The 27,760-nt window shown below is 42.9% G+C and overlaps 2 protein-coding genes across 4 annotated transcripts in view; both read left to right on the top strand.

The window, feature by feature from the left end:
• The window catches only part of mast3b (microtubule associated serine/threonine kinase 3b), a 48,797-nt gene extending 26,571 nt beyond the window's left edge, over positions 1-22,226 (top strand). For 2 of the 3 annotated variants that reach the window (XM_030048994.1, XM_030048992.1), the window contains 19 exons: positions 1,156-1,257; positions 1,785-1,917; positions 2,415-2,482; positions 3,172-3,263; positions 3,660-3,868; positions 5,538-5,676; positions 7,725-7,857; positions 8,180-8,345; positions 9,005-9,106; positions 9,650-9,772; positions 10,414-10,526; positions 12,208-12,374; positions 12,587-12,708; positions 14,012-14,212; positions 14,590-14,816; positions 16,129-16,251; positions 16,839-16,975; positions 17,268-17,452; positions 18,186-22,226. In XM_030048994.1, coding sequence (XP_029904854.1) covers positions 1,156-1,257; positions 1,785-1,917; positions 2,415-2,482; positions 3,172-3,263; positions 3,660-3,868; positions 5,538-5,676; positions 7,725-7,857; positions 8,180-8,345; positions 9,005-9,106; positions 9,650-9,772; positions 10,414-10,526; positions 12,208-12,374; positions 12,587-12,708; positions 14,012-14,212; positions 14,590-14,816; positions 16,129-16,251; positions 16,839-16,975; positions 17,268-17,452; positions 18,186-19,291 — 3,648 coding nt within the window. In that variant the 3' untranslated portion in view covers positions 19,292-22,226. The remainder of the gene's footprint in view (positions 1-1,155; positions 1,258-1,784; positions 1,918-2,414; positions 2,483-3,171; positions 3,264-3,659; positions 3,869-5,537; positions 5,677-7,724; positions 7,858-8,179; positions 8,346-9,004; positions 9,107-9,649; positions 9,773-10,413; positions 10,527-12,207; positions 12,375-12,586; positions 12,709-14,011; positions 14,213-14,589; positions 14,817-16,128; positions 16,252-16,838; positions 16,976-17,267; positions 17,453-18,185) is intronic. The other variant, XM_030048993.1, reaches the window with a different exon arrangement.
• A 417-nt stretch (positions 22,227-22,643) lies between these two features.
• Positions 22,644-27,428, top strand: ndufa7 (NADH:ubiquinone oxidoreductase subunit A7). Its single transcript, XM_030050559.1, has 4 exons — positions 22,644-22,770; positions 23,013-23,062; positions 25,792-25,929; positions 27,198-27,428. Exons 1-4 carry the CDS (start codon positions 22,720-22,722, stop codon positions 27,286-27,288), a joined length of 330 nt encoding a protein of 109 aa, XP_029906419.1. The 5' UTR covers positions 22,644-22,719; the 3' UTR covers positions 27,289-27,428.
• Positions 27,429-27,760: the final 332 nt, after the last annotated feature.

Here is a 27,760-nt window from a genome sequence, read left to right as displayed (position 1 = left end):
TGTCTTGTAGCTGGAAAATTCACAGGTTCTGTTCCTGCAGCAGCAAGTATGTCCTGTCAAAGTGTATTTCAGCAAAAGCACTGAACCTTCGCCTCCTCAAGTCACTGTGTCAGCTGAAAGACTGAAAGCTAAAGTTGAAAGCATGCGTGGTCTCGCGGTGGCGTTCCCAACTCTCCATCGTCTCTGCTAGCTTCAGTTTCACTTTGCCTCGAGGGCACAATTTCATGCAACTCTGCCATTACGTCCTTATCTCATTATGTTCGTGTGAACAACTGATTCAGCAGTATAGCTGTCCTCGGTGACATTCGCAAGGCAAGTGCACAGAGCTTAAATGGAGATGGTCGATCATCATGCAAACAAGCAGGCATGGGCTGTCTTCTGCTGGTGTGTGATTGGAGCATGTCCAACCAAACCTCTTGCCTTGTCTTTTTCTTTTTGTCATTTATTAATTTTATGTTATCAGCTGTTTTGCATCATCTACTTTTACTTATGTGTTCATATATCATTGGCAAAGTCTAACATATGGCACTTCCAAGTCAAGCTGCAAAACAGCGTTGTATTCATGCGCTACTTTTTGTAAATTCATGTCTTGGGAGACAAAGAATCATAATGAAGGCCTCAGCTTTCAACTGAATCATTAAGTGTCGGTGGAGGTTTTTGCTGAGTAGAAAATTGGGCCAATACCTGGCATTTTGAGATAATCGGCGTCTGTCGATATCTGCGCTCACAAGGCCGATAAACAAAGAATGTCTGCTGGCAGCCTGTCAGAGTGGCTGCTGTGGAACCATGTCAGCACCTGCCTTATGTGCTGATAATCTGATTCAGCAATTTTGTGTCTCATTTGATATTAATTAATCATTACATTTTATCAGATGCCAAAAAACAGCAACAAAAAAAAAACATGACATTGGCATTATATATTAGCCATCTGCCACTCTGCTCTGTAAATATCTGCATCAGCGTTGGCCATTGGAAAACCCTTATCTGTCCAGCACTTGTTCTTGTCTTTTTGTCTGTTTATGTCGCTTTTCTCATAGGTTATCTTTACTTTGAACTCAGTGTAGCGCTTTGTCAAATAGGTTTTTGTGTTTATAAAGGTGCTTTATAAATCAAGTTGCACTGACACCAACACCCACCCACCCTACTGTGTTCCAGGCATACGAGCGCTCCGAAAGTGAGGAGGTAACTGTTATTGTCCAGCTGGTGAAGAAGATCCTCATCGTCATCTCGCGGCCGGCTCGCCTCCTCGAGTGCCTGGTGAGTTGAGCGGGGGGAAACCAGTCATCCAGTCAGCTCATGTTACAGGAGCACTGAAATGAAATTCTGATGACCTTCTTATTCTCGCATAGAAGTGTGTCATTAGAAATTGATCCATTTTTGAAGAGAACATACAGTATAGGCTATATATAGCATGCCCACAGATCCCGCCAAATATGCTCTCAAAGAATTCTTAAGAGTGATTTGATTTGTTAAGCACTTTAACTGGTAATGGCTGATTGGCTGAATTCAAATGATATGATGTAATGTGCAATCATCCCACAAATTCTGAGTGACAGTGTTTCATAGAAGAGCCTGATAATGTAATTGAAAGTTTTACAGACATCCATTTCAGTTGGATTTATGTTTCCCTGTTTGAATAATAATGTGTTTCTGCTTTGAATTCAGTTTAGTTTTGTGACAGAGGATTGGGAGGGAGATCTCTAAATGGGAACAGTGTGAAAATCTCTCATGATGAGATTAGTCTCAGCCAGTCCACACTAATGAGACTGTGATGGCACTGACAGGAGTTTGACCCGGAAGAGTTTTATCACCTACTCGAGGCGGCGGAGGGGCACGCCAAAGTCGGTCAGGGAATCAAAACAGACATCCCGCGATACATCATCAACCAGCTGGGACTTACGCGGGACCCTTTCGAAGGTAACGGATCTTGGGTCAGTTTCCCATTTAGACTACATGGATAGTTTGTCGGCATTGCCATGTCGTGAATAGACCCTCACTTCAGTCAAAAGTCACGGCACATACTATAACTCAGATGTGTTGAAACAAGCACAAGGATAATAGACACAGAGTAGATGTTACTGCTACTCTTTCATATGTGTCGTTTGGACATCAGTATTGGTTCATATTGGTGTTTCACTGGCATTGCATATGGGTTACACTCTAGGATAGCACAGTCCAAAAACTTAGATATGAGCAGTAATTCAAAATTAAATGGGGGGTATGAAAAATTGACTGACAACAAACAACAACAAATGACCAATACAAAGTGCAACAGTCCATCCAAGTTCACAGGACAGAATGCCTGACGGTGAATGGGCATTGTGAAATGGGGTGCAGAGGGAGGCGGGTACAGTGATGAGAGCTGAGTCTGAGCCCAAATGTCTAATATTATCTGTCTCCCTGGTATTTCTCAGACATGGTACAGCTTGAACAGTATGATGCCAGTGCCTCGGGCGCTGCGGAATCAGATGCCAATGCAGAGGTAAAGCATTTGTTATTATCATTGACTGTACCAGTAGATGCAAACAGTAATTGCTATTAGGATTGGTGATGGTTTTACACGAGAGTAAAGGAAGAGATGTACTGCAAATAGCATGCATACACACTTTAGATTGTGTCAGTGGTTTTGAATTGATTCTGAACCACCTAGAAGCATCTGTGCCAAATGTGTCAACAGAGGATCAGGATGGTGGTTTTGTGTGGTTTCTGGAACCACGCTGACCCATTTTAACGTAAAAGGATATCATGAATATTTTAAGTCAGGATGTTCTTTTTGTGAAGTAGGCTACAGGAAGCCAAGATGTGGAGGAGAAAAGGGTAATTCTTAAAATTGCCCTGTAATCCTGATGACTGTAAGCAAAGCGGGTAATTGGCCTAGTAATGAAAAATCCTGCAAATGTGGGGGCAAAATATGGACAATGTAACTGTATCTGATCTGAACAAGCTGGTCTCTAAATGTATGAGGCAGGCCATGGAGCAGAAATTATGATAGCACAGTGTTCATCACAGTGTAGAGATTGCTGGCACTGGTGCTGCTGACACTTCAGATCTGCCACCTGCAGTTTTGCCACAGACGCATGACATTTGGAGCATCAAATGATCAACAGTTAGTGCTTCCAAGCTTTCTCTGGCTTCAGCCTCTAACATTGTGCCTCTGCTGTCACTGTGCAGAATAAATGCCCTCAGTCGCTGACACCAACTCGAAGGAAACCTCTTGAGAGCGATTTCGAAACTATCAAACTCATCAGCAACGGGGCTTATGGGTAAGGAGATGGGTCCGTTTTCTGTTAAAAAGCACTTGGTGGTCAGTTTGGCCTGTTTGATATATCTTTGCCATCTGTCTTCATTCTGTCTGTTTTTTTGTTGTCTTTCATTCACTGTCACAAAACAAAATAAAGGGAGTTCCTCCAAAATTCAAAAGGAGCCAGTGAACAGCTAAGGGTTCCTATCAGAAGACATAAGCCCAAAGGGTTGTTTGAAGAACACACATATCAAAGAGGTGTTGTGGAGTTTCATGAGCTCCGTGAAAGGGTTCCTCAACAAACCCTACTGGGAACTCCTTGTGTTTTCAGTACAGCCCCTAAATGTTTTTTAAGCCTTTGTTTTTGTTAGTCTGCTGTGGCGAACAGGTCTAACGTGGTCCATGTGGTTTTGCTTAGGGCCGTGTACCTGGTCCGCCACAAGGAGACCCGCCAGCGCTTTGCCATGAAGAAGATCAATCGGCAGAACCTGGTTCTGAGGAACCAGATCCAGCAGGCATTTGTGGAACGAGACATCCTCACCTTTGCTGAGAACCCCTTTGTCGTCTCCATGTTCTGCTCCTTTGAGACACGGCGTCACCTGTGCATGGTGATGGAGTATGTGGAAGGTAATGTACAGGTGTTTCGCTGACATTCCTATCCCAAGCAGGTAACAGTGAGTGTCACAGGACACTAAGTTTAATATAAATATAATTTAAAAAATAAAGTCTTAGATCATGTATATGGTTTGTGCAGTTGTAAAGCACACAGTAATTTAGGGCCAGGGCCTATGTGCACAATTCACTGCTTTTGGAGGTAGAAAGCCAGTTAGGCAGTGTGTCCCTTTTGCTGCTCTGGTGACTCCTACTGGTTGGTTGGGGCGCCTGTTTGCGGTGAGGGGGTGAAGATACACTCCTGATCAAAATCTTAAGACCAGTTGAGAAATTGCAAGAATTTACATTTTGCATTGTTGGATCTTAAGAAGGTTCTAAGTAGAGCTTCAAAATGCAAAAAGAAGAAATGGGAGTGAGACAAAAAAAAAATTGAGTAAGCAATTTACTGCAAACAACCATTAAACTGAAATAGGCTGTTCATCAGCTGATCAAAAGTTTAAGACCACTGCCTTTAAAAGCCCAAATCTTGGCAAAAATGTGGATTTAGTGTCATTTTCTGTCAGGTAACCACACTATCATGACCTCCTGATGGCAAAAAAAAACCCATTTTGAAGCTCTACTTAGAACCTTCTTAAGATCCAACAGTGCAAAATGCAAATTCTTGCAATTTCTCAACTGGTCTTAAGATTTTGATCACGAGTGTAATTTGAACCTCTGCTCACTTTTTAGTACACTCTGTGTGAGATGAAAACAAGTAGCTGGGAACTCGATACATATCAGAGGAAGTATGTGGTCATCATCTGCACCAGGGATACTCAGATGGTTCAGGCCAGGGGCTGCTGGATAAATTTTATATACAATCATTTGTCCTGTTGTAACTAATCACAACCATTTATCATTTTTGTGTATTTAACACTTGAAACATTTTACATTGTGGAAACTAGGCACTGTCCACAACAGCAGTAATTACGTTTTGGGTTAGAGTCAGAGTCATATCCTGTAGGGCTGGGTGATATGTCAAAATTTGAAACTTAACTGAGAAGAGCTGGTCCACCTTAATAGCCATTCCACTTTAAGTGAGCCTGGTGTCGTTGGACTAACCGTTTGGTGCTAAGTTGAGGGTTAACCCCCTTCATTTTACACAAGAAACACAGGAAACTGGCTTGGCTCTTGAGCAGTTGTATCATTTATTCACTGACGAGTAGCCTGAACTGTACACACACTGCTCTGCTACGTTCCCAGGTACACTGCTAATTTCATACTCACCGCCTCTGTGTCTTTCTGCCTCTCAACCGCACACTGACCACACACACAACCTACACATTAAGCTATCCCTTTAAGGAGCTGCACTGCTTTTGTCATGCAAAAAAATCCCCCAAAATGGCCCACATGGACTCAGCCAATCCCCTACAGCTGATATATTCATCCAACCGCCCAAGCCTGGTGTCCTGTTCATACAAATAACATGTAACATCACACCATGGCATCTACTCAAATCACTGGTAGATGGTTGTTTGGATTTAGTCAAGGAGTGCTGGTCAAAGCTGCGGTGTGGTGACAATAGGTAACACATTTTGCTCTTGCATGGAGAGTCAGTTGGTCGGTATGAGGTTACAAAAGCCATTAAGGAAAATGGCCAGTGAACTTAACATAATGTAGATTGATGTTTTGCTGTCTTGTCCAGGTGGGGACTGTGCCAACCTGCTGAAGAACATGGGCCCGCTGCCTGTGGAAATGACAAGGATGTACTTTGCTGAAACAGTCCTGGCTCTTGAGTACCTTCACAACTATGGTATTGTGCACAGAGACCTCAAGCCTGACAAGTGAGTGCACAAACTAACATCAGCTTCACTTTAGCTTTAGGGCAGGGGTAGGCAACCAGGTGCCATCCTGAGCTCAGAGTCTGCAGGTTTTCGTTCCAACCAAAAACTGCTCCAGGTGATTTCACTGGTTAGTTCCTCTTCTCTGCTTTAAAGTGGGGTAATCAGTGAAATCACCCGGTGGAGTTTTTGGTTGGAATGATTGTTTGACATGGAGCACGTTTACATGCACACCTTATTCCTGTATTGCTCACGTGTGCGCACGTGTCATGTAAACACGCACCGAACCCGATTAAGGTCATATTCCGGTTGGAGAGAATTCCGAATAAGACCCCTGGCATATGCCTGTTCCAACCGGAATATTGGGGCATGTAACCACCTTAGTCGGAAAACTCCCCGAACCAGAATATTCAGTCACGACTGCGCATGCTCGACTCACAAGGAATTCTGTGGCGTCTTTGTTGCTATGGTTACCTGCAAGCGGGGAAAACGGCAGGGTGAACAGCAGCAAGAGCCAGGAGACTGCAGTCCACCTTCAGCTAATGAAAGACTTACATATCACGGAGTATATCCATGGGAGAAAACATAGAAATAGCGACAGAAGAAGAAGAAAAAGAAGAAGACGAGGAAGAAGACTTCTTCGTCTGTTTTTCCGGCAGACCAGACGCCTATACGCGTGCTGCTGCCCCCCCGCGGCTGAGTGTCGCATTACGTCAGAGAGTGGAATACGCCGAAACACGGGGGCAGGCCAAGTAACATGTAAACGGAATATTCCAGTTGCCGCGGCGCAGTTACCTTAGCCGGAATATTGAGCCGAACCGGAATATGGTGTGCATGTAAACATACTCATGGTTGCCCACCACTGCTTTAGGGGTTTTCCCACTGGTTTAGTGCTACTCTGTACTAACAAAAGCAACTCTGTGGGAATGACACAGCAGCATCAATGCTCATTCAGTGCAAACAACTATAGGTCCAGCGCCCTGTAGTTCTTCATTGAATCACTGAGCAGCTGCAGTGTGGTTTGTGTAGGAGAACAGCAGTAGAAACCGATCACAATACCAGAATTTTGACTTCACTATCAATACTAGGTTTAAAAAACTCAATTCTCTAGCAGCAGCTTTTGCGCTTGGGTGCATTTGGGTGTCAGTTTCAGTGTCACTTTCAGTTTCCCAGTTTCACATTGTGGAGTGTTTTCAGTTTCCAGTCATTGAAATTATTACAATGTGCACGTTTCTTGACAGAAGTTGGTCAAATTATAGCAAAAAAATATTGAAATTTGAATTTAAACTTTTACACTGGTGTTTAAGAAGTATTGAAATTTTGGTTATCATAACCCAGGGGAAGAACTGCAACCATGTCGTTGCCTGTTAATCTGGCGGGGTTACCCCCCATTTAAGTCCTGTCCCCTGTAATTATGCATTTCATTCTGCCTCTCCTCTGTCCAAAAAACTATATTACAGTTAAAATGTCCATCTTTCCATGGTTTCCATTATATGCATTTCACCACAGCACCTAGCAGAATGTTTTGAAATATTATGACAGTCTATCCTGGTCTGCCGACAAGGCTCCACAGGTATGAATACAAGCTGTCTACTGTGCTCTCGCCCGGCTTTGAGAAACTGGAACCAGTCACATGGCGTCAATCACTCACTCTGTCATAACAGCCAAGTTACAGTTTGATTACCACTAGCCATGGTACAATATTTTTTCTTTTTCTTTGGGCTCAAAATTATAACAATTGACTTAATGCTCTTCTTGCCGTGTCTTATGGCATTTGTGCCTTTGAAAGTCATTGCAACATGGGTTTGTCCCTAAAACGACCATTTTCTCCATGAAACCAGCGGGTAACCTCTTTAACACCCTGTAAAATTTAGGCAACTTACATATTTTTGGTGTTTTACCAGCAAATTTCCATACTAGCCATAAGAAAATAAAACACCATAGAGAAACACTCCATGGCAGTGTGTTTTCAGAGTGGTAGACTTATCAGGGGGTTGCGGTTTATTAATAATGGATTTCAAGGGTCATGACCATCTCCTTCCACCCAACAGTTTGCTGATTACGTCCATGGGCCACATCAAGCTGACCGACTTTGGCCTGTCTAAAATTGGCCTGATGAATATGACCACCAACCTGTGTGAAGGTCACATGGAGAAAGACACCAGAGAGTTTGTGGACAAACAGGTGAGGCTGCCTTTCGATGGAAGAAACTGCCAGTCTCGACAATGAATGAATAACTGTGCAGCATTTTGCAAAGATCAGCATATCACTAATGTTTTATGAACACAGGCATCAACAAAAGGTTTGCCCAGAATAACGGAGGATGCTTGCTTTTTATTGACAGTTTTTTTTTTTTTTAAATCATGCAGTACAATTTCAAGGATCTTGATACTTGAGTAAGAAAAAGAACACAGATAAATTGTTTATTTTTTTCCTGCGAGTGCAGTGTTAATGAAAGCAGCTGCTGTTGTAATCCAAACCGATTTGTTTTGGCTTGGTTGTGTAGGTGTGTGGCACTCCAGAGTATATAGCGCCGGAGGTGATCCTGAGGCAGGGCTATGGGAAGCCGGTTGACTGGTGGGCTATGGGGATCATTCTCTATGAATTCCTGGTTGGCTGCGTGCCCTTCTTTGGAGACACGCCGGAAGAGCTTTTTGGACAAGTAGTCAGTGGTAAGCACCAAAATGTCACTATTGTATGAAGACAAAGCTCACTTTTTGCACTTGCACATTTTACATTTTGTACTACACTTCCCAGAGATCAACTGTCAGTGAAGCTGAGTAGCCGTGGGACACCGTGATGGTGCTTTTCATAGTTTGCTAAGCCTTAGTGGCTATCGCTGCTCATACTAACTATCCAATCCTTCTTCTCTTTATTCCAAACAAAGATAAAACACATCACTTCCTGTGCACCAGAGGGTTTTTAGCCCTCTTAGCAAATCGGCTCGAATGTAGCTCATTTCTGCTGAGAGGCATGTTTATGATCAGAGTGACAAGCAGCTTGTGTACGGTATACAGAGAAAACGGCATTGGTCCTTCGACTAAAAGCCCTCAGGTCTCAGGTGCAGTGCATCTGGACATCAGACAAAGTTCCCCCAAACTCCCTCAAAGATGCAGAAAAAAATGCATCCAAGTTCAATATTGAATGTGGTTTTAGTCTACTTTACATATTCCATAGACTGATGTTATTTTACAGGAGAGTCGGTCATACTCAATGAAACTACTAAACTACTACTCAACTGTTTAATACCTTGAGTGTACCTCTGCTTTTTGCATGATTTGGTGCTTAAATTTGTGGTCCTCTGACCAGTCTGAGTTTCTGTGATTTGCAGACGACATCATTTGGCCTGATGGAGACGATGTCTTGCCTGCCGATGCCCAGGACATGATCACCCGCTTGCTGAGGCAGAGCCCACTGGAGCGACTGGGAACTGGTACTGCTGAGTTGACTGCTAATGAACACAGTGACAGGCTAGGGAGGCACCGATAATGGTGTCTGACATCGTACTGACACCAGGCTGAAATCTGGAATCAGTAGAAAAGATACCACAAGGCACATGACAGAAATCACATTAAGTGACTTCTCTATGCATAATAATAATTATAACAATAATAATAATCATAGTTATGATAATGATGACGATGCTGATGATGATGGTGATAATAATAATCATCATAATTTATATAGAAATTATCTACATGCAGAGTGTAGAAATCAATAAAATTTGAAAAATAACTATGTAGGAAATTAAGTAGGTTGCACATTCAAGAGGGAATAGAATTGAAAATGAAATACTCATTAAAAAATACAAGACTAAAGGTAGACAGCATTTTGAAACAGTTTTAACATTTCTGCATACATTTAATGGGGATTTAAGTGATTTTGCCTGTTTTTTTTTAGTGTAAGTGTTTTTTTGGTAAAAGTGTTTTAAATCTTGATGCAACATTTGACTCGATATTTGACTGTCCTGCTGCAGGCGGCGCCTCAGAAGTCAAACAGCACCCCTTCTTCCTGGGTTTGGACTGGAACGGACTCCTGCGACAGAAAGCTGAATTCATCCCTCAGCTGGAGGCAGAGGATGACACCAGCTACTTTGACAGTAGGTTACAGTCTACACAATATGTTTGTCTTATTTCCATCCAACTTTTTATTCATCTGGGTTTGTCCCGTTGACATGTGGTTTCCTTTTACAGGGGAGTCAGTGACATTATGACAGCCAGCACATTTAGTTACACGGAAAAACAACAAAAACATTTCATACGAACCGATATTCTCAGAGAAAATGCAAGGAATATGAAAGAAACATGAGGGTATTCCATAAACCAGGGATAGAAAGTTAGCTAGACAACTGTGGAAAAGATAATGCTATATCCTGATGATAGTAACTTGTATCTGTAAATCAAAGGATGAATGTTTGATTAAGGATAGAAATCTAATAATATACAAAATTTCAGAAGATATTCAGTGACACTTCATCAATGTATCTGGTTAACAGCCATTGTTATTCCTTAAAGGTATTCCACAAAGCAGGATGAGCAAGAGGCATTTCCACATATAATATATATATAATATTAAAAAATCGGAAGATTGAAATAAGCATAGAAGATTACGTCCTGACAAATGGACATTTACAGACTGGGTTCTCTATATTTTATACACCCGACCAACTTCAGATAATGTTTTTATTTTTATAATTAAGGGTATTTGTATAAATATTTCTGACATCCTTTCCTTCCTCAGCACGTTCGGAGCGCTACCACCACATGGCCTCCGATGAGGATGAGGAAACCAATGATGAAGAGTCTTCCTTGGAAATCCGACAGTTTTCTTCCTGGTCACATCGCTTCAGCAAAGTAAGATCTGCATCTGTTGACAAGTGGGGCTTTGGGAGAGGTGTGAAAATAGTCAGCGGTCTGAAACTGTATAGAAGAAATAAGTGCCATTCAATGGATTCTTTTACCTAAGGGGATTTATAGAATCATGACTGAATCTTGTCAACATTGGTGGTATGGGCATGGAACAGCTAACCTTGGCATTGTTGGTGCCTTAAAATGTGTCTTTTGAGCTGTGCAACACAAACAACACAAAACATTGCAGCATAACAGCTAGAGCAGCATTTTGATCCATCAGTCTCCGGGTTATGCTTTGTCTGTTAGGCCACCGGGCTACGGTAAGACGGCTGCACTTGGCAGCCGCTGCACTTGTTTCATCTACACAAGCTTTATCAAACAGACTGCCTCAGTATTTGTGCAGCTGTGGCTACCACCATCGATCTTGGACCACCGGCGGATTGGCTGTACGTCTCAAAATTAGGCCGGGTCTTTACTGCAAGTGTGATGTAAACGTGTACACAAAATTGGAACCATAAATTTTCCATGAACCGTAAAACCTCCCAATCAAAAACAGAACTAAGGTTTTTTTCTTTTCATTTTTTTTTTCCGATCACTGCAAGGCACATGGCCCCATTTATGCAAATCACCACTCTTCATTCGCACCCATGTTCTAAAAAGGGAAATAAAATGCAGCCTCTCTGTTCATTACGTCAAGTCAAGGCTCACCTCCGAGGAGCACTGACTAGTGATGCTGGCGCCTGCCCAGATACATGCACTGGGAGGCGGATTGACTCATGAAGCTGTGGTTGAACCTGCGGCGTGACATAGTTCCCAGTTATAATGTTAAAGTGTGACATGTGTGCGCGCGGCCAATGTTGTTCAGATTTTTTTAGCTGTATTTTAGATGCTTCCAGAATGTCGGGTGCACTCCAAAACATGACGTGCACATGCCAGTTTTGCTACTCTGCTCTGAAGGCACATATTCTAGCTAAATCATGGTGGCATTGTCATTGAATTACCATCAGAAATAACACAAATAATAGTTTTCACAGCTATGATTACACAGTGTGTATAATAGCCAATAGCTGCTACAATATCTGCTTTGCTCCACCTTCCCTGCAACATAAGTAAGTAGCAAGCCGGTGCATTGAAATGGAGCCATCGCTTACTGTGATCTTGAGAGTGGGTGAGTTTCGCCTACAGATCATAGAGGTGCTTTCCATCTCAAAACACTGAATTCATAAGAAACTGAAACCTACAGTCACTGGCGAACATTAGCTTCTGCCAGATGTTCTGACATACCCAGAATGAGACAAGATGCTCGATGGCATTTTCACGTCTGTACGTCCTGTGGTTCAGTTCCTATGGGTAGCATTTCCTATTGGCTCATCATCAAGACTTGAAGTCTATGGGAGTCGTGTGTCGTTAAATCACACAGCAACTCCAATGCTCTGTTATTTACAGAATGTATGGTGTATTTGAAATGTACATCTTGGATTTTTTTTTAAAAAATGAGAGTCATTTCTGGAGAAGTTAGATGGTGGAACTGTAACACATTTCTCCTTCCATCTATCACAGTGGTCTGAGCACCGCTGAAGGTAGAGGAAGGTCCGGCACAAATGAGCTTCTCCTAAAACATCTCTCGTTTGGTTTTTGTATGCGACTGCGTATAAAATGTCTCTTCTTGTGTTCAATCCCTCAGGTCTACAGCAGCACAGAGCATCTAGCAACACCGTCCAACCTGAGCTTCTCCTCTGACCGCAGCCACAGCGAGGACAAGGAGGAGCGCTGGGAGGGGGGGAGGCTCAGCCCCTCCCCGATCCCAGCAGAGGGCAGTGTGGAGCGCAGGCACCCCGGCCGCATGGCCAGGTAGGTCCTCTAGTAAAGTGAAGCTGCAGACAGCTAACGTCTTGTGTCCATAATTATTATCTTTACATTTTCATTTGGAAAAAGTCCAAAGTTGTTTTATGATGTTCTTGCCAGGATGGAAAAACCCACCTAAAAAAAAAGCATGTAGATCACTGTACAGTAAAACTCCAGGAGAGCTGGGCTAATAATTCAGCATTGTCATGCGTTTTCAGCCTTCGTCCACGGGCCTCCTCCAGTTCCTCTCAGTCAGAGAGGAGCAGCAGTCCTCTGGTGATGAGCAGCACACACAGCCTGGAGACCATGCCCCGCTTCGCCTTCTCCACCGACGACGAAGGTAAACTCACATGGACACTTCATTCTCTATGTACCTAATAACTCTGCTCATATCCAGAGTGGTATGTAATGAGCATATTTACATTTACATAGCCTGATTACTGGGAGTAATCAGCTTAAGACAGTAGTTCAGTTACATCATGATTCAAAGTGATTTTACGAATAACCCAGCTTGCATGGATTTGCTTAATAATCTGCCTAACTAACCACTCTGCTGTCATGTTGTTTGCTTTGGAAAGACATTCCATGGGGAAAAAGGTGGTGATGGTTGGGGGGGAAATACAAGGCGTTCACATGCAGCAGTAAATGGAAAGTTTGAGCATAAATCTAGGTCTATATGCGCTCTGATTATCACTCTAGCAGAGATAATCAGATGAAGGCGTTTGCATGACGGCTTAAGAAGTTTGAGCACTGCTTTAATCAGCTTAAAATTTTTATGCATGTAAATATGCTCCATAAGTGCACACTGCACAGTCAGAGGCTCAGTGTCCCACTCAGAATGCTTGAACAGAGTGCACAGTGTTGCTGGAATTGACCCTGTGATGCTGAGTTTCCTTGATGATCTGTAACCACTGGCTTAGCCCTGCAGCCTCCCTGTTTGACACAACAACAAAAATGAAAGGAAGCGGGTTTGGTATTGGAAGATCAGCAGTGGCCTCTGCAGAAACCCTGGCATAGAGATTCAAGCTGCATGCTGAAGAAAATCTTTTAAAATCTTAATGACTATGATTTGTTTAGTGTGAATGAATACTTGAAAAAATGATGACAGCTACTACACTGCAAAAACGCAAAATCTTACCAAGATTATTTGTCTTATTTCAAGTCAAAAATGTCTTATTTCTAGTCAAAATATCTCATTACACTTAAAATAAGACATGATCAGCTCAGAAGTAAATTGTTTTTAGACAATTTTCACTTGTTTCAAGTCAAAATTCATTTGAAACCAGTGAAAATTTGCTTGTTTCATTGGCAAAATTTGCCAGTGGAAAAAGTGAAAATTCACTTGAAATAAGTGAAAATTAGCTAGAAACAAGAAACAAATTTTGCCAATGAAACAAGCAAATTTTCACTTGTTTCAAGCAAATTTTCACTTGAAACAAGAGACAACTGTCTAAAACCAAGTTACTTCTGAGGTGATCATGTCTTACTTTAAGTGTAATGAGATATTTTGACTAGGAATAAGACATTTCTGACTTGAAATAAGACAAATAATCTTGGTAAGATTTTGAGTTTTTGCAGTGTATTAATGGCTACTGAGAGTTCATTGACTTTTTTCCCCTATCTTGAACCTGTGCTAACTGCAGCTGAGGTGGTTGTGTCCAACCTGCGAAGGATTAGGATTCGCAGCAACAGCACCGGGGGCAAACACTCGTCCCCCAAAGAGCCCAGTGGACCGCGGCGCTTTGGCAACCAGCTGGAGACCCCAGACAGACAGAGGCTTCCCTGCGGGGGGAAGGTTCCCAAGTCGGCCTCTGTCTCCGCCCTGTCCCTCATCATCACCACAGGTAGGTTGCCATCGCCACCTCAGCCGATCTCAGTTTACTTTTTTATTTGTGGAATAGAATTTCCCCACCTTTTTGAGCTCATTTGAATCTTCATGACATAAGGACATACACTCAGTGTCCACTTTATCAGGTCCACCTGTCCAATCTAAAGCAGTTCAATGCAACAGCTCTGCCATAAAATCTACCTTTTAAGAAAGTTTATTCATTTTAGTCCATTTTTCTGAAAAATGTAATTGATTCTATTTGTGATGGTAATTATGTTGATTTACCACTAATTAGTTAGAATAAGTATTAACAAACAATGAAAACAGTGTAGCACTTTGAGTGTATGGATTGATTTGTAGATGTTTTCAGATGGATGTGATCCTCTGTTTCAGACGACACACCCAGCGGCCTCCAGCCCAGCCCCATCTCACCTCGCTCGCTATCCTCCAACCCTTCGTCACGTGACTCCTCCCCCAGCCGGGACCTGTCGCTCAGCCTCAGCAGCCTGAGGCCTCCCATCATCGTTCACACCTCGGGGAAGAAGTTTGGCTTCACCCTGCAGGCCATCCGGGTCTACATGGGCGACAGCGACGTCTACACGGTGCATCACATGGTCTCGGTGAGTACCGCAAAGGCAACCAGCAGCAACTGCGTACCTCTGACACTAACACTAACCCTAACCATATTTTGGAAAAAAATTGCCCCATGAAATTAACCCCTTACTGTTTCAACAGCCTGCTGGCGGGCGGGGCCACATACTGTCTTTCAGAGGGTTCAGTTAGAGGTTAGAGGTTTTGCATGCAGTCCACATGTGTTCTTGTGGCCTGTTGTAAAATGGTGTGTTTGTGCAGACTGGGGCCTAAACAGTCTTGGAGTTGCATCAGTTGGCTTTGACTGGAAAGCTGAGACTCTTGTAGATTAATGTGTGATGATGTTCGCCCCCATAGCAGCCATTTCACTGGAGTCAGACCAATTTTTCAAACTTGACCTCACTGTCTAAAATGACCTGTGGTGACCTCTAGGATAATCACAGCCTCATGAAACTTAACAACCACAAACTAGAGACCTAGGACATTCAGAGGAAGTATGGCTTTCCCGGTATTTTGTCAATATAGTAGAGTTTCTGAGCAGAATGCTCACCATCCATTTGCCAAAAAGTGCCGCAGAAATCTCCAAATGTCAAACGTTTTTGACACCAGATCACAGCATGAATTTTCTGTGGTGTTCATCAAGGTCTTGATGTTCTGATGTGATTATGGAGGGATTTTTGACCGTTTTTATTTATTTGAGTAGTCACAATGGTTAAATTTTGCACCAAATTTCTGTAACAAATCTTGCTGCAACAACTTATGGCACATAATGTAGCATGGGAATAGCTATCTTCTGCTCCCAACGTTATTATCTACCCCCATCCAAAAAATAATTAGATGCCTAACCAAAACACAATGTTTATTGCAGATTTATGACTATAACAGCTTGACACACAGAGCTGAGCTGCATCACAAATCAGAGTTCAGGTTCTCAGCTTTCAGATGATGTTTACCACTTCAGGGAGAAATAAAAAGCCAACAGTAGATGCCACACTGAGTATTCCCTCCCCCACTAAAATGGATCTAAGAAAGGGCCGCAGTGGAAAGGAGTTAATCAGTACTTCAGAATCACAGGGAAAGTGCAAGAGAACCGACGCCGCAAGTGCAGTGCAGACACACCACGCTGTAGTATGAGCACTTAGCATCATAGATTTCACCTCTTTGAAAACACATTCTTTTGTCAACAGAGTCTGCCTGTGACTCACGCCGCATCTTGAACAGTGACACATAATGTGCTTTAGTTTGACACCAAACAACAAGAAGGTGTCGATTTTTGTCACCAGATGGATTGATAATTTGCAAATGACATGTTTACTTCATTCTCACGCTCTGCTGCAACAGAGTGTGGAGGAGGGCAGCCCTGCACAGGAGGCGGGGCTTCAGGCCGGAGACCTCATCACCCACGTGAACGGAGAGTCTGTCCAAGGCCTTGTCCACCCTGAAATGATAGAGCTGCTGCTGAAGGTACAACAGCTCACTCCCATTGGTGTTCCTGATCAGTAGAGTTATGCATGTCTGTAGAGTTACCCTTGCATGATTGGATAAAAGACATAACAAACTTAATTGTGACTTTTGTTGCTATTTTGTACTATAGCGGTGATCCGGTCCAGGCTACTGGGTTTGGTTGCCATGAGTTGTTTTTTCTGAGATATTGGCATGTTGTAGTTTTTATCATGGTTTATGCACATTATATGCATATAAATGAACTGTAACCTCTAAATTGCACTTTGTTCTTCATTGATTATTATGTTTTATTGATTGTTTTTATTGTCCTTGAGTGTCCTGAAAGGCGCCTTTAAATAAAATGTATTTTTATTATTAAATGCCAATGGGAAACATCACCCAACAAGGTGTGCCATCCCTGTTGCACTAATTACACAGAAACCTGGCACTATAAGGAAATCCTACATGGGAAATGTGGAATATTGACACTGAAATTGCCTTAATCCAACCAGACTCCCATACAAGCTCAGTGCTACCAGAGACAGTGTTTTTTTTTTTTTTTTTCAAAGCTACTAATTCTCATTCTTTGCTGTTTATGAAATACCCAGAGTGGTAACAAGGTGGCGCTTCAGACCACTGCTCTTGAGAACACGTCAATCAAGGTTGGTCCAGCTCGAAAGACCAAACACAAAGGCAAGATGGCTCGTCGCAGCAAGAAGAGCAAGAGGAGGGATAATTATGACAGGTGAGTGCTTTGGATCCAAGTGTAGTTTCTTCTCAGTAGCTGCAGTGTTAGTCATCTTGCAGTGTTAGTCATCTACTGTGTACTCAGAGATGGTAGTAACAGTCTGACTGGCTGGAAATGCCGACCATCCAAACTCGGTCCTCCGCCTCCCCCTGGTGTCATTTGTGGATCACTGCACGCACTGCCGCATTTATTAAAGCAGAGTGTGGAATAAGTGAAAATATGTATTCCCTGACACGGATCTTCCTGCTGAACTACACTGAGGTCATGACTCATGCTCTTACTCCCCCAGGCGACGCAGCATCTTGAAGAAACTCTCCAAGCAGAGCACGGTGATGCACAGCAGTCGGAGCTTCTCCTCGGGCCTCCATCACTCCGTCTCCTCCAGTGAGAGTCTTCCAGGCTCCCCGACGCACAGCCTCTCCCCCGGACCCTCCACGCCCTGCCGGAGCCCTGCACCCGACCACCAGGCCACCGGTGAGCTCAGCACGGCCCCACTGTTATCTTCCAGTAATTGAACTGGAAAGACGGAGGTCGATATCGAATTTGAAGCTCTAAAGATGTGAGGCCAACAGGGAATTCACAGTTGCATCACAAATCTCAGATCAACCACATCTGGTGCCATCATGAAAGTCCAAAAAATAAATAAATATTAATAATCTGATTAAAAGGTTTGTTGTGGTGTGGGTGTGGATCAGCTCATGACTGTTCTATGTAAAAGTAAATAGTGTGAAAAAATAGATTTTTGTCCAAATGTAACTTACTATGATATAGTACAGTGTCTTGTCTGTGGTCTGAAACATTCTGAGTTGCATGCAAAAAACAGATGTGGTAAAGGAATTCTTCACCCAGAAACTATACACATATTGTATCATTTATTTGCCCCAAGTTGTCTTGAATGCCCCAAAAAATGTTTACTGCCATGTTTCAGGAGAATCATTCCAAAAACTGTAGCCATTTCTGTTAAAGTGGAGTTGATTGGTGATTTCCACAAACAGCAGCAATGAAGATATGAAAACTTCTATTTCAGATTGTATCTTGACCTCACATCTTTAAAACTGTCAACTTTTGACAGATGTTGTTTCTCAAGAGCTGAAGACCTCCAATATGACCACCAGACGATCAGTTTTTATTTTATATTGCATTGTTTGATTTTCTTTTGATCATTTTGATGGGTCATTTTTAAAACTCTTTTATATCTGCTTCCCAGACAACAACTCCCCTCAGAGCACATCTCCTTGCTCCAGCTCCCCCAGCTCCCCCGCTGCACACATCCGGCCCAGCTCGCTCCACGGCCTGGGCTCCAAGCTCAGCACCCAGCGTTACACTAAGGTGGGCCGTCGCAAGTCAACCAGCAGCATCCCCCCCTCGCCTCTGGCCTGCACGTCCTCATCCTCGTCCTCATCTGCCCAGCAGCTGTCCCCGCAGCGCTCGCCCTCTCCACTCCCGGGCATCGCCAAAACACTTCACGCCTACCACGGCAAGACTCTGTCACCGCCCACCATCATTAGGCACGTGGTTCGCCCCCGCAGCGCCGAGCCACCCCGGTCTCCTCTTCTCAAGAGGGTGCAGTCGGCTGAGAAACTGTCTGGCGGGTATCACAGCGATAAGAAGGCCTACACCCTCCGCAGGCACACGCTGGAGGTGCCTTTGTACGGCGAGAGCGACCTGCTGGGTGACATCGAGGCAGAGGGGGCCTGTGCGGGCTCCTATGTTGGGACTGAGCACAGCAGGCTGGGAGGCTACATCAGCAGCCAGAGGCTGAGGGACTCTGGGTTGGAGCGATCAGAGCAGCTGGTCGTGATGCGGAAGCTCAACCTCTCGGAGCGTCGCGACTCCTTCAAGAAGCAGGAGGCGGTGCAGGAGGTGAGCTTTGACGAGCCAGAGGAGAAAAACAGTCCCACGGAGGCGACCCCCACAGCCAAAGCTCAGCAGCCACAGGAGCAGCAGCAGAAGCCGCAGCAGCGCCGGATAGCCTGGATGGCCTCCCAGCAGTCCGGTGAGGACGTGGAGCAAGGTGTGCCAGTGGTGAGGAGGTTCACCCTGGTGCCCCAGATTGCTGTGCAGGGCTCAACAGAAAGCGAGGAGCAGGACGAATGGGAGCCTTGTTCGGATGGAGAGGAGGACACCAGCGATAAGCCTGAGCCGGGGATCGATGACACCTCATTTCCACATCAACAGGCAGGGCGTTCTCACACTGAAAACGCCTCCAGCAAGGCAGCAGAAACCACTACCCCTGCTCTTCAGGATGAACCAGCGTCCAGCAAGAGTGGGCGCAGAGGGGAAAGCCCACTGAAGAAGCAGCTGAGAAAGTGACCCTGACTAATCTGGACCGATGACTCATTTTCAAGTGCTGTCACGGCTCTCGAGGCTACATCAGTGCAAAGGGAAAACGTGGCCCAAAGTGTTTCAATCTGAGCCAGAAGAACTGGAGGCTGGATCATCAGACTTGTCTGGGTTGGGCTGGTGGGGAGATTTTACTTGAAACTTTTTTTTTTTTTATTGTGAATATTTAACCCCAGAGTTTTTCTGGTCTTATTTATTACATTTGTAAGCTATGATGAATTGGTCACGGGACAAAGAGGGAAGTTGTGATTGGTTGACAAGCCAAGGTTAAAACATGTTTTGTATTCATAAAATGTGGTTTTATGTCTTTTGACTGGGTTTTTCTATAAATGTCTATTTTTTAAATCAAATTGTCTAGGTACAGACTCGTTTGATAACGGTGGGTGTAATTGTCGCAGGACCAAAAGTCACAAAAGTCATTTCTGGACACTCAAGTGTTGGCTGGATTTTCTTTTTTCCTCAATGTTAATTTAGAATTGAACAGTGCAGCTACTTACCATGTACTACTGCTATGAGCTTGATCTTGAGAAAGCTAAGAATAACTGCTTGTTCACACTGTGAGCAACTTGGTTGACGGGTCACTCTATATTCCAATCAGTTGTGTGCAGGGCCACAGGCTCCTTTTGCTTCTATATACAGCATTTTGAATAGGCAAATTGTGTATTTTATGCTGCTTTGGTATTACCTTTCATAGCATAACATTGTTTTAATGAGTCAACACGGCGAGCAAACAAGCGCTAATTTGGTAGTATTAGTCAACATTAACAGAAAAACCAATCAATAAAAAAGCTAAGGAGCTTATGAACCCAAGTGATGGAAGCAAATTACTGCACTTTTCTAAGCTTTTTTTTTTTTTTTTTTTTTTTTTTTTTTTTTTTTGAGACATTTACTCCTGTAGTCTTTTTAGTTAAAGGTGTAGAGAACAGGGAAGCCTTTAATGGCTGTTATCAAGTTCTCCATTTTGCACTGGTCAGGCAGAAATACAGCTCATGAAAACAGTCAGGTGAGAAACAAGGACACACGGAGATCTGATTGGCAGCTGATGACTAATGACCTTGAAAAGTTCCTCCATGGCCAACAAGCTTTGACCACACATCGGCCAACGTTCCCTGGTCGTTCAGCCGTGCAGGATGTGAACGGACTTCCTATGACTTTCTTCTTATGCTGCTTGCAGTGTGAAACCCTTGGTAAAACGCTTCATATGTCACCCACGTGGAGGCAGCGGTTGCAGGGTAATATCACACATCACACGGATGCACTAGCTGGGTGCGACTCCTGAGCACCATCTGCAGGCAGTGTCATGCCACCTCAAAAGGGTATCCTGTGCCATGATATCGGTGCAGTGTCCCCTAAGCCATATCTTTTCAGATATTGTCCGTTGAGAGCTTTTGTATTGTTTGTAATCTCAACTCTGTTTACACTATAAAGATGTTTATCTTGATATCATCTCAGATGAAAATGGTTGTAATGAAACTGAGTATTAAGCTCTGGACCTTGCAGAATTTGATGCATTCTTCTACTTTGTGGCTTCTTGATGTAACTTCTGTTCTTCTGATCTCCAGAGATTCAAATTTGTGACTCTTTGTCATTGACTATGTTCTGCTTCTGGTTTTCCCTGTTCATTTCACAGCAGCTGTAGACATTGATAGGGTGTGGCAGTGGGACTTACTGTGCTATTCAGAGCTTGGATCTTAAAGGAGAATCCTTGAGCAGCTAAGTCAAGGTCTTCTTTGTATACAGAAAGGAAATGTGTAGGGATAGCTTTTGTTTATTCAAAACATTTGGTTATTTATTTCTTGGAATCTTGCTTCCCATGTTATAGCAAAGATGCAGTGAAAGCATAGCTTTGATCCTCTTGCATATTTAGAGTTTTTCCTCTAACTGTAGCTTCTGTCTTTGTTCATTCATATGCGTATGAAACACCATGCCTAAAGTACCTGTTCTTACTTACTTTACTGTGTAGTGATGTTTACATCAGGGGTAAAAGTGCACTAATGTATTGTGGCATGAATTTTTTTGATCATGAAACAAAACAGAAAGGTACAACAGCAGTGGAGGGACACCCCTTACATTCGATACAAACCCAGGGCTTATTTGAACAAATGTTAGTTTTATGTCTTTGTATTGTACAAATATTGATGTATATTTTGATATCAATGCTGTATTAATTCCAAATGCATTATTAATATTAATATTATTATTATTTGTTGTTTTTGGAGGACATACGCACAGACAAATTTGTGGCACCATGATTTTGGGAAGTGTGATTTTACCTAATGGGCCTCTGGGGAAACTAACATTACAAAGACCTTTCCTGGGCTCCAGAGCAGTATTGCACATCCAATATGGAACTGATGCACTTCTAATTTTCCCAGTGCAAAGAATTTGTTTGGAATTGATTGTCCCATCCATGGCTGTAGCTGGCTGTTGTGAGCCTTTTTGGTATTTGACATATTTTGATGTGTCATTGCAGCCCCCCGTGACCCCCCAAACTCCCCCACAAAGTTTAAGAATTAGGCAATGGTGCAAAAAAGATTGAAGTGATTGAGTGGCTGTATTATCTTTGCAGTCTGTCAGAATTGTTTACAATGAACAAACATGCTATGTACAAATCATTTTTATATCGTGTCTCGATATGATGAAACTTCACTTTGATACCATGGAGGAAAGCTATCCTCACAGAAGTGACTTTTAGATTTGGGTGCATTTTCCTTCAGAGCAAACTGGCAGATTGACCTGTTGCACATGTGCATGTGTTCTCCTGTTGACTCTTCTGTTCAGTGCATGCTGCATGAGACAAGCACACATCTGTAATACTTGACTGCATGGTATACTGGCGTTGGCGCCCTGTACTGTGTTTTCTTGTGCACCAAGTAAAATTTGTATTTCTCTCGGCTCATCTAAACGTGTGTTAATTGACTGCTGTTGTGTATGGTCTGCAGGTACAGTATCATTGGTAGTTTATAGGTAGCCATATGCATGAAAGTTTTGATCATATTTCAGCACAAGTAAGCTGAATAGATAATAGTTTTAAATGTATTATGATGGTATAGCCTTCACAATAGTCAACTGTGGTAGGATTTGAGATAATAAGAATTTTAGGCCAAGTGACAAAAGCTGCAGACAAGATATGAATCTCAACGGAGCTCTGGGTAAAATACGCCCACTTGGTTAAGGTTAGAGTTATAATTTGGTATGAGATTATGTCAAAGCTGTTTTAGCGAATAGGCAAGAGGATAACTGATTTTTTGACCAATCACTGCGTTTGTGGGCGTGCCTTGCCGTAACCCCGCCACCCTGGCTGTGCTCCTCCGCGCCGCCAGGTGTCAGTAACTCAGCGACAGGAATCTCTGTTTTTCCGATGCAGCGGTAGCGCCGTGTCCTTCACAACAGCAAACATGGCGACGGCTACCAAAATCATTCAGAGGATCCGAAATTATTTATCAGGGGTAAGCCGCACAGCCATAGACATATTTTAATATCGAGGCAGGGGGACTTGTGAATGTAAACTGAGTTTATCTCCTGGTGTTTCGTAGTGAAAGCTCTCGTGTGTGGCTTGTTACAACGAGCTAACCTAGCGAGCAGTAATTTGGTAAAGCTGCTTGAGCTCCTGGCAGCCAGTTTAACTTTGTCGTGAGGCCAAGCGGTTGTTTGACAGCGTTGATATGATTGATATGATGTTTCTTTTCAGCATGACCTGCAAGCCAAGCTGCAGCTCCGGTATGGCGAGATAGCAAAGAGGTAAGACTTCAGCACAGCTCGCTGGTTTCTGAACGATGAACCAAGCTTTCCCGTGAAGGCTTGACACAGTGAAGTAATGTCTGCTGGAACCTCCGTCAGTGCACCTGGTGTGAGCATCAGGCGAGGCAAGGCAGCTTTATGTGTGCAGCACCGTTCATACACAAAGCAATTCAAAGTGCATTACAGAGGCATAGAAATACATTAAGAAAAAGTTTAAAATCAATAAAAGCAGGAACAAAACAAGAACAAGCAAAAAATTGACTATGATTAGAGGGTGGTTATGTATGTGTTTTATGGGTGAGCTGCAGCAAACACTGTTGTAAGCCCTGGTTTAAAAGAGCTGGCTGCTGCAGCAGAGCTCAGCTGTTCAGCAAGCAGAGGAGCTACAAGCTGCTTCACCTGGTTTGGATTCTGGGAAACACTGAGCAAAGCTCTCCCAGATGACCTGAGGACTCTGGATGCTTCACAACGTACAAGTCAGTCAGAGAAGCATCTGGGCCAAAAACCATTTAGTGCTTTGTGGGCGAGTAATAAGATTTTACAGTCTATTCTTTGACACACAGAAAGCCAGTGCAGTGATTTGAGAATAAGTTTCTCTGCATTATTTTGAGACAGAAATCCCACAATTTGAGGTGATAGTAGGCTGACTGTCAGCATCTTCATGTGACTGTTCCTGTTGTTATGGACTCATGGGCTGCGTTCCAAATCGCATACTTTTTTACTATTATTATTTTTCACTACTTTTTACTTTTTGTATGTACTGCAGCTGCCCTTACAAAGTATGTAGTGTAGTATGCTGTATGCATACTATTGGGACACACTACATACATCATCCCTGAACTCTGATGCTCTTGCTCACTTCCACCATCGTCCGTAGCGCCACATGTTTCGTGTTTTGTGTTCCATGTTCATATGTGGGCATGGCCTGTACATGCAGCTCAGTCAGTGCGACATAACTTCCACTGCTCAAAGGATTGTGGGTCAGAATGGCCAGAGAAGCATGCTGACATGCATACTGCAAAATCTGACCGGGTGTAGTAGAACATCCTGGTACTCTTGCCATACTGCATCTGACATACTATGTATTGGGACATACTAATTATTTTTCTTGCATACTAAATAGTATGGTAGTATGGATAATGGAACAAAGGGCAAGTCTGAGTCCATAACAACACCAAGATTTCTGACTTGGTTTGTTGATTTAATGTCTTCAAGGTGAGCACAGACTTTAAATCTTTCTTCTTTAGAGCCAAAACAATTCTTGTTTTTTTTTTTTTCTGTGTTCATTTTTTAGCAGTCAGTCAGGATGTATGTTTTGTTTGCACAAGCCAAAACATTAAATATTAAGTGGTCAATAGTTGTATGCTGTTTCTCCAATACACCAAGGTATTGTCAGTTCATGGAAGTTTAGTTTATTTTTGTTGTTATTGACAGCAGCACCAATAGTATAAAGTAAACTTATTTAGTTTCTTCGTAGAGCAGATTTAAACACAGCTCAAGCTGACCAAAGTGCTTTATAAGAGGACAGCATTACTCTGCTGTACAGAGGACATTAAATACAAAGGTAACAGTGACAAATAAATTAACAACAATAAACAACGAAGGACACATACAGAATTATAGACATGACAACACATGAAAAAGTTAGTGGGCCAAGAATGCCAGTGAATAAAAATGTGTCTTTAGCCTCGATCTAAAAACAGATGGAAGGAGCACATCTGATGTCTAACAGCAACTGAGTCCACAGTGGAGGTGCAGCGACTGCAGAGGCTCAGTCACATGTTGGTTTGAGTCTTGACTGTGGGACACACAACAGAGTTTTGCTGTCAGATCTAAGAGACCTAGGAGCTGAGGGCCAGTGCATCAGCTCTGTGACCATTAAGAGCCTTGAATGCAATCAACAAGATTTTAAATTGAATCCTAAAATAAACAGGAAGGTAATGAGGCTGGGACTGGGCTGATGTGCTCAAGGTTTTTAGTAGCAGTTTGGAGGTGGCTCTTAACTGGCTATAGCTATTTTTAACAGCAGAACTGATTTGTTTGTTAAAACAAACTGAGAATCAAAGGAAACACATTTCACATAAGTCACATTCAAGAAACATGGGTATCCTAGATTATTGGTGAAATGGCTACTTAGGGGGACCAAAGATAATTACTTAAGTTATGTCCCGGTTTAGCTGAAGGAACTTATTTACCATCCAAACTTTAATGTCCTCAAGACAATCGAGGAGAAGCTGGAGGGAACCCCTACATTGTGGTGGCAGGTACAGCTGTGAATCATCAGTGTAAAAGTGACAGGATCTGTTATACTTTCTGATAATGTCACCAAGAGGTAGCATATACAGACAGGATGGAAATGTGCCCAGGATGGATCCCATAGGTGACTGGAGCAGAGGAAGAGGAAAACTGCTCTATAGCCACTGAGAAAGCCCTGCCTTATCATAGGATTTAAACTAGTTTAGTGCTGTACCCTTAATGCTGGCCCACAGTGGGTCAAAAAGATGTCATGACTGACATTGTCGAAGGCAGCACTAAGATGTAAAACCAGGATGGTGTTTCCCCCTGAGTCAACAGCAAGTAACAGGTCATTTAAGGTCACTACAACTAAAAATGAGGAGCTCACAGATTAGTGCTATCAAATGTTGCTGCAAGATGATATATATATACATATGACATACAGGCCAATTCTGACTGCTTAACATTGTTTGTTTTTCTCTTTCCCTCTATAGGACCCAGCCACCACCCAAACTGCCAGTGGGTCCCAGCCACAAGTATGCCAACAACTACTATTACACCAGAGACGGGCGCAGGGAGTCAGCTCCTGCCACAGTCGTCATGTCTTCACAGAAGGCCCTCCCTGCTGGCAGGTAAACAGCCTGCTCCTTGTCCTCCAGGGGCACATGGGGCAGGAGGAATGAGCCGGTGTCTGTGCTGTGTCCATGCCAGAATAGAGCACTGGCTGTATTGGGATTAATGAGGGAGAGATGACCTGAGCACATTAAATGGCACTTGCATTTCTAGTAGTATGGAGGAAAGTGTAAGTCTAGTTATTGAAATCCAAAAGAAGAAAAAAGACAAAGTGACCTGTTTTAAAACACAAAGAATAACTAAGCATGTAAATGAGTAACAGAAACAAGTGTAACGTATTTCTAACAAATTACAGATTTTTTTTTTTTTGTACATTTACTGCATGGAATCCTTGGATTGTGTTGTGCCCACATTCATCTCTCACTGAATCTCTGTGAAGCCACTCCTCAGTCGTATAAACTCTTCAGACCTGCACAGAGTTTCTGTTTATTCCATAAGCAGCTTGATCTGAATCCAAGTCATGACCAACTGGGTGACAGAATGGAAGTTTTGCAAACATGTTTGTAGTTTTCAAATTAGTATTAGCTTTTAAAAAAAAAAAAAAAAGCAAACTAAACATCGAGCAAAACTTGTCCTACCATTGCATTTAGTACTTACCACAATGAGAATAAAGACATGTAACAATTAGCCTGCTGCTTTACAAGAGATCCTAAACAGAAACATTAAGTAATAAATTGTCAGTTGCTGTCTGTTGACATTAGAGTCTGACTGACATATTTACATATTAGCTATCTGATATTGTCTCATGACAAATATATCAATATTGGCAGGCTGATATATGAAAACTGGACTGCACATATTGTATAAAAAATATTGTATAAAAAATACTCTACTCATTAAATCTCTGTTACAATTATTTGATTACCAAAAATGTACTATGTATGTGTGCTATTACGTATAAAAACTTTGGTGACTCTCATTAGTTGCAGTTCTTTCAATCCCAAATATTGATAACGGTATCGGCTCCAAAAATCCAGTATCAGTCAAGCATGAGTTGACATTGTTTATAAGCTCTCTGTACCCTCAACATCCCACTTCAAAGAAGTCTAAGAAGTAAGAAGTCTTCAAAATAGAGGGCTAGGGCTAAATGGTAGCGGTTAGGAGTGACTTGGCCCCAAATCTTGGCATTATAGAACTTTGATGCTCAGTGACTCTCTGCCTCAGTGGACAGTTTGTTTTGCCAGTGTAGTTTGTCCCATGGGCATTTTAACAGATAAATAATGATATTTGTGTTGCATGTATTAACCCCCTCTTTGGTCTCCTCTAGCCAAGTTCCTGAAGTCGCAGCAAAGCGTCCAGTGACCCCTGGTGCTGCGTACAAGGAACTACCGCTCTCCACCGACCAGCCATACCTGTGAACAGCAGCAGCCCGCAAGCAACACCAACGTTTCCCCTACATCAGTGGTCTGACCACAGCACACTGAAAGATGCTGCAGTCTATCTTGATTTAACTCTGTATAATAGAAATTGTTAATAAAATGTATTATGCGTGAACGTCTTTTCTCCACTTGTGTGTATGTTCACATGTCGTGTCAGTAGATACTGGTCAGTTAAGTCACCTGGTGTAGTCTGTGGTTGGCCTGCAGACTCTCAGCCCTCTGTGGCACATGTCTGCACACCCCACCCGCCATTAAACATTGTTGTGGTTGCACGTCTGCAGCTGTGGTGGGAGCCTGATGTCCCTCCCCTGTAACGTGTGCCAGCTTTACAATTTTGACCAGAAACTTGCAGATCTTGCAGCCGGCTAATCAGGGCGTGTTTTACTCCTGTGCTGCCAGGTAAATGCAGTTAACCACACCAGTAAACCTTTTTCACAGCAGCCATTCTGAC

Source organism: Myripristis murdjan, chromosome 4 (assembly GCF_902150065.1).
Source record: "Myripristis murdjan chromosome 4, fMyrMur1.1, whole genome shotgun sequence".
Taxonomy (NCBI): domain Eukaryota; kingdom Metazoa; phylum Chordata; class Actinopteri; order Holocentriformes; family Holocentridae; genus Myripristis; species Myripristis murdjan.
This window is presented reverse-complemented; position numbering and strand designations above follow the sequence as displayed.

What these genes read in the sequence shown, in the direction of transcription:
- ndufa7 (XM_030050559.1), top strand. Translation starts at nt 22,720, where the DNA reads ATGGCGACGGCTACCAAAATCATTCAGAGGATCCGAAATTATTTATCA. An exon ending in TCCGAAATTATTTATCAGGG is followed by an intron (nt 22,771 to 23,012) that starts GTAAGCCGCACA and finishes GTTTCTTTTCAG; the next exon opens with CATGACCTGCAAGCCAAGCT. An exon ending in AAGGCCCTCCCTGCTGGCAG is followed by an intron (nt 25,930 to 27,197) that starts GTAAACAGCCTG and finishes GGTCTCCTCTAG; the next exon opens with CCAAGTTCCTGAAGTCGCAG.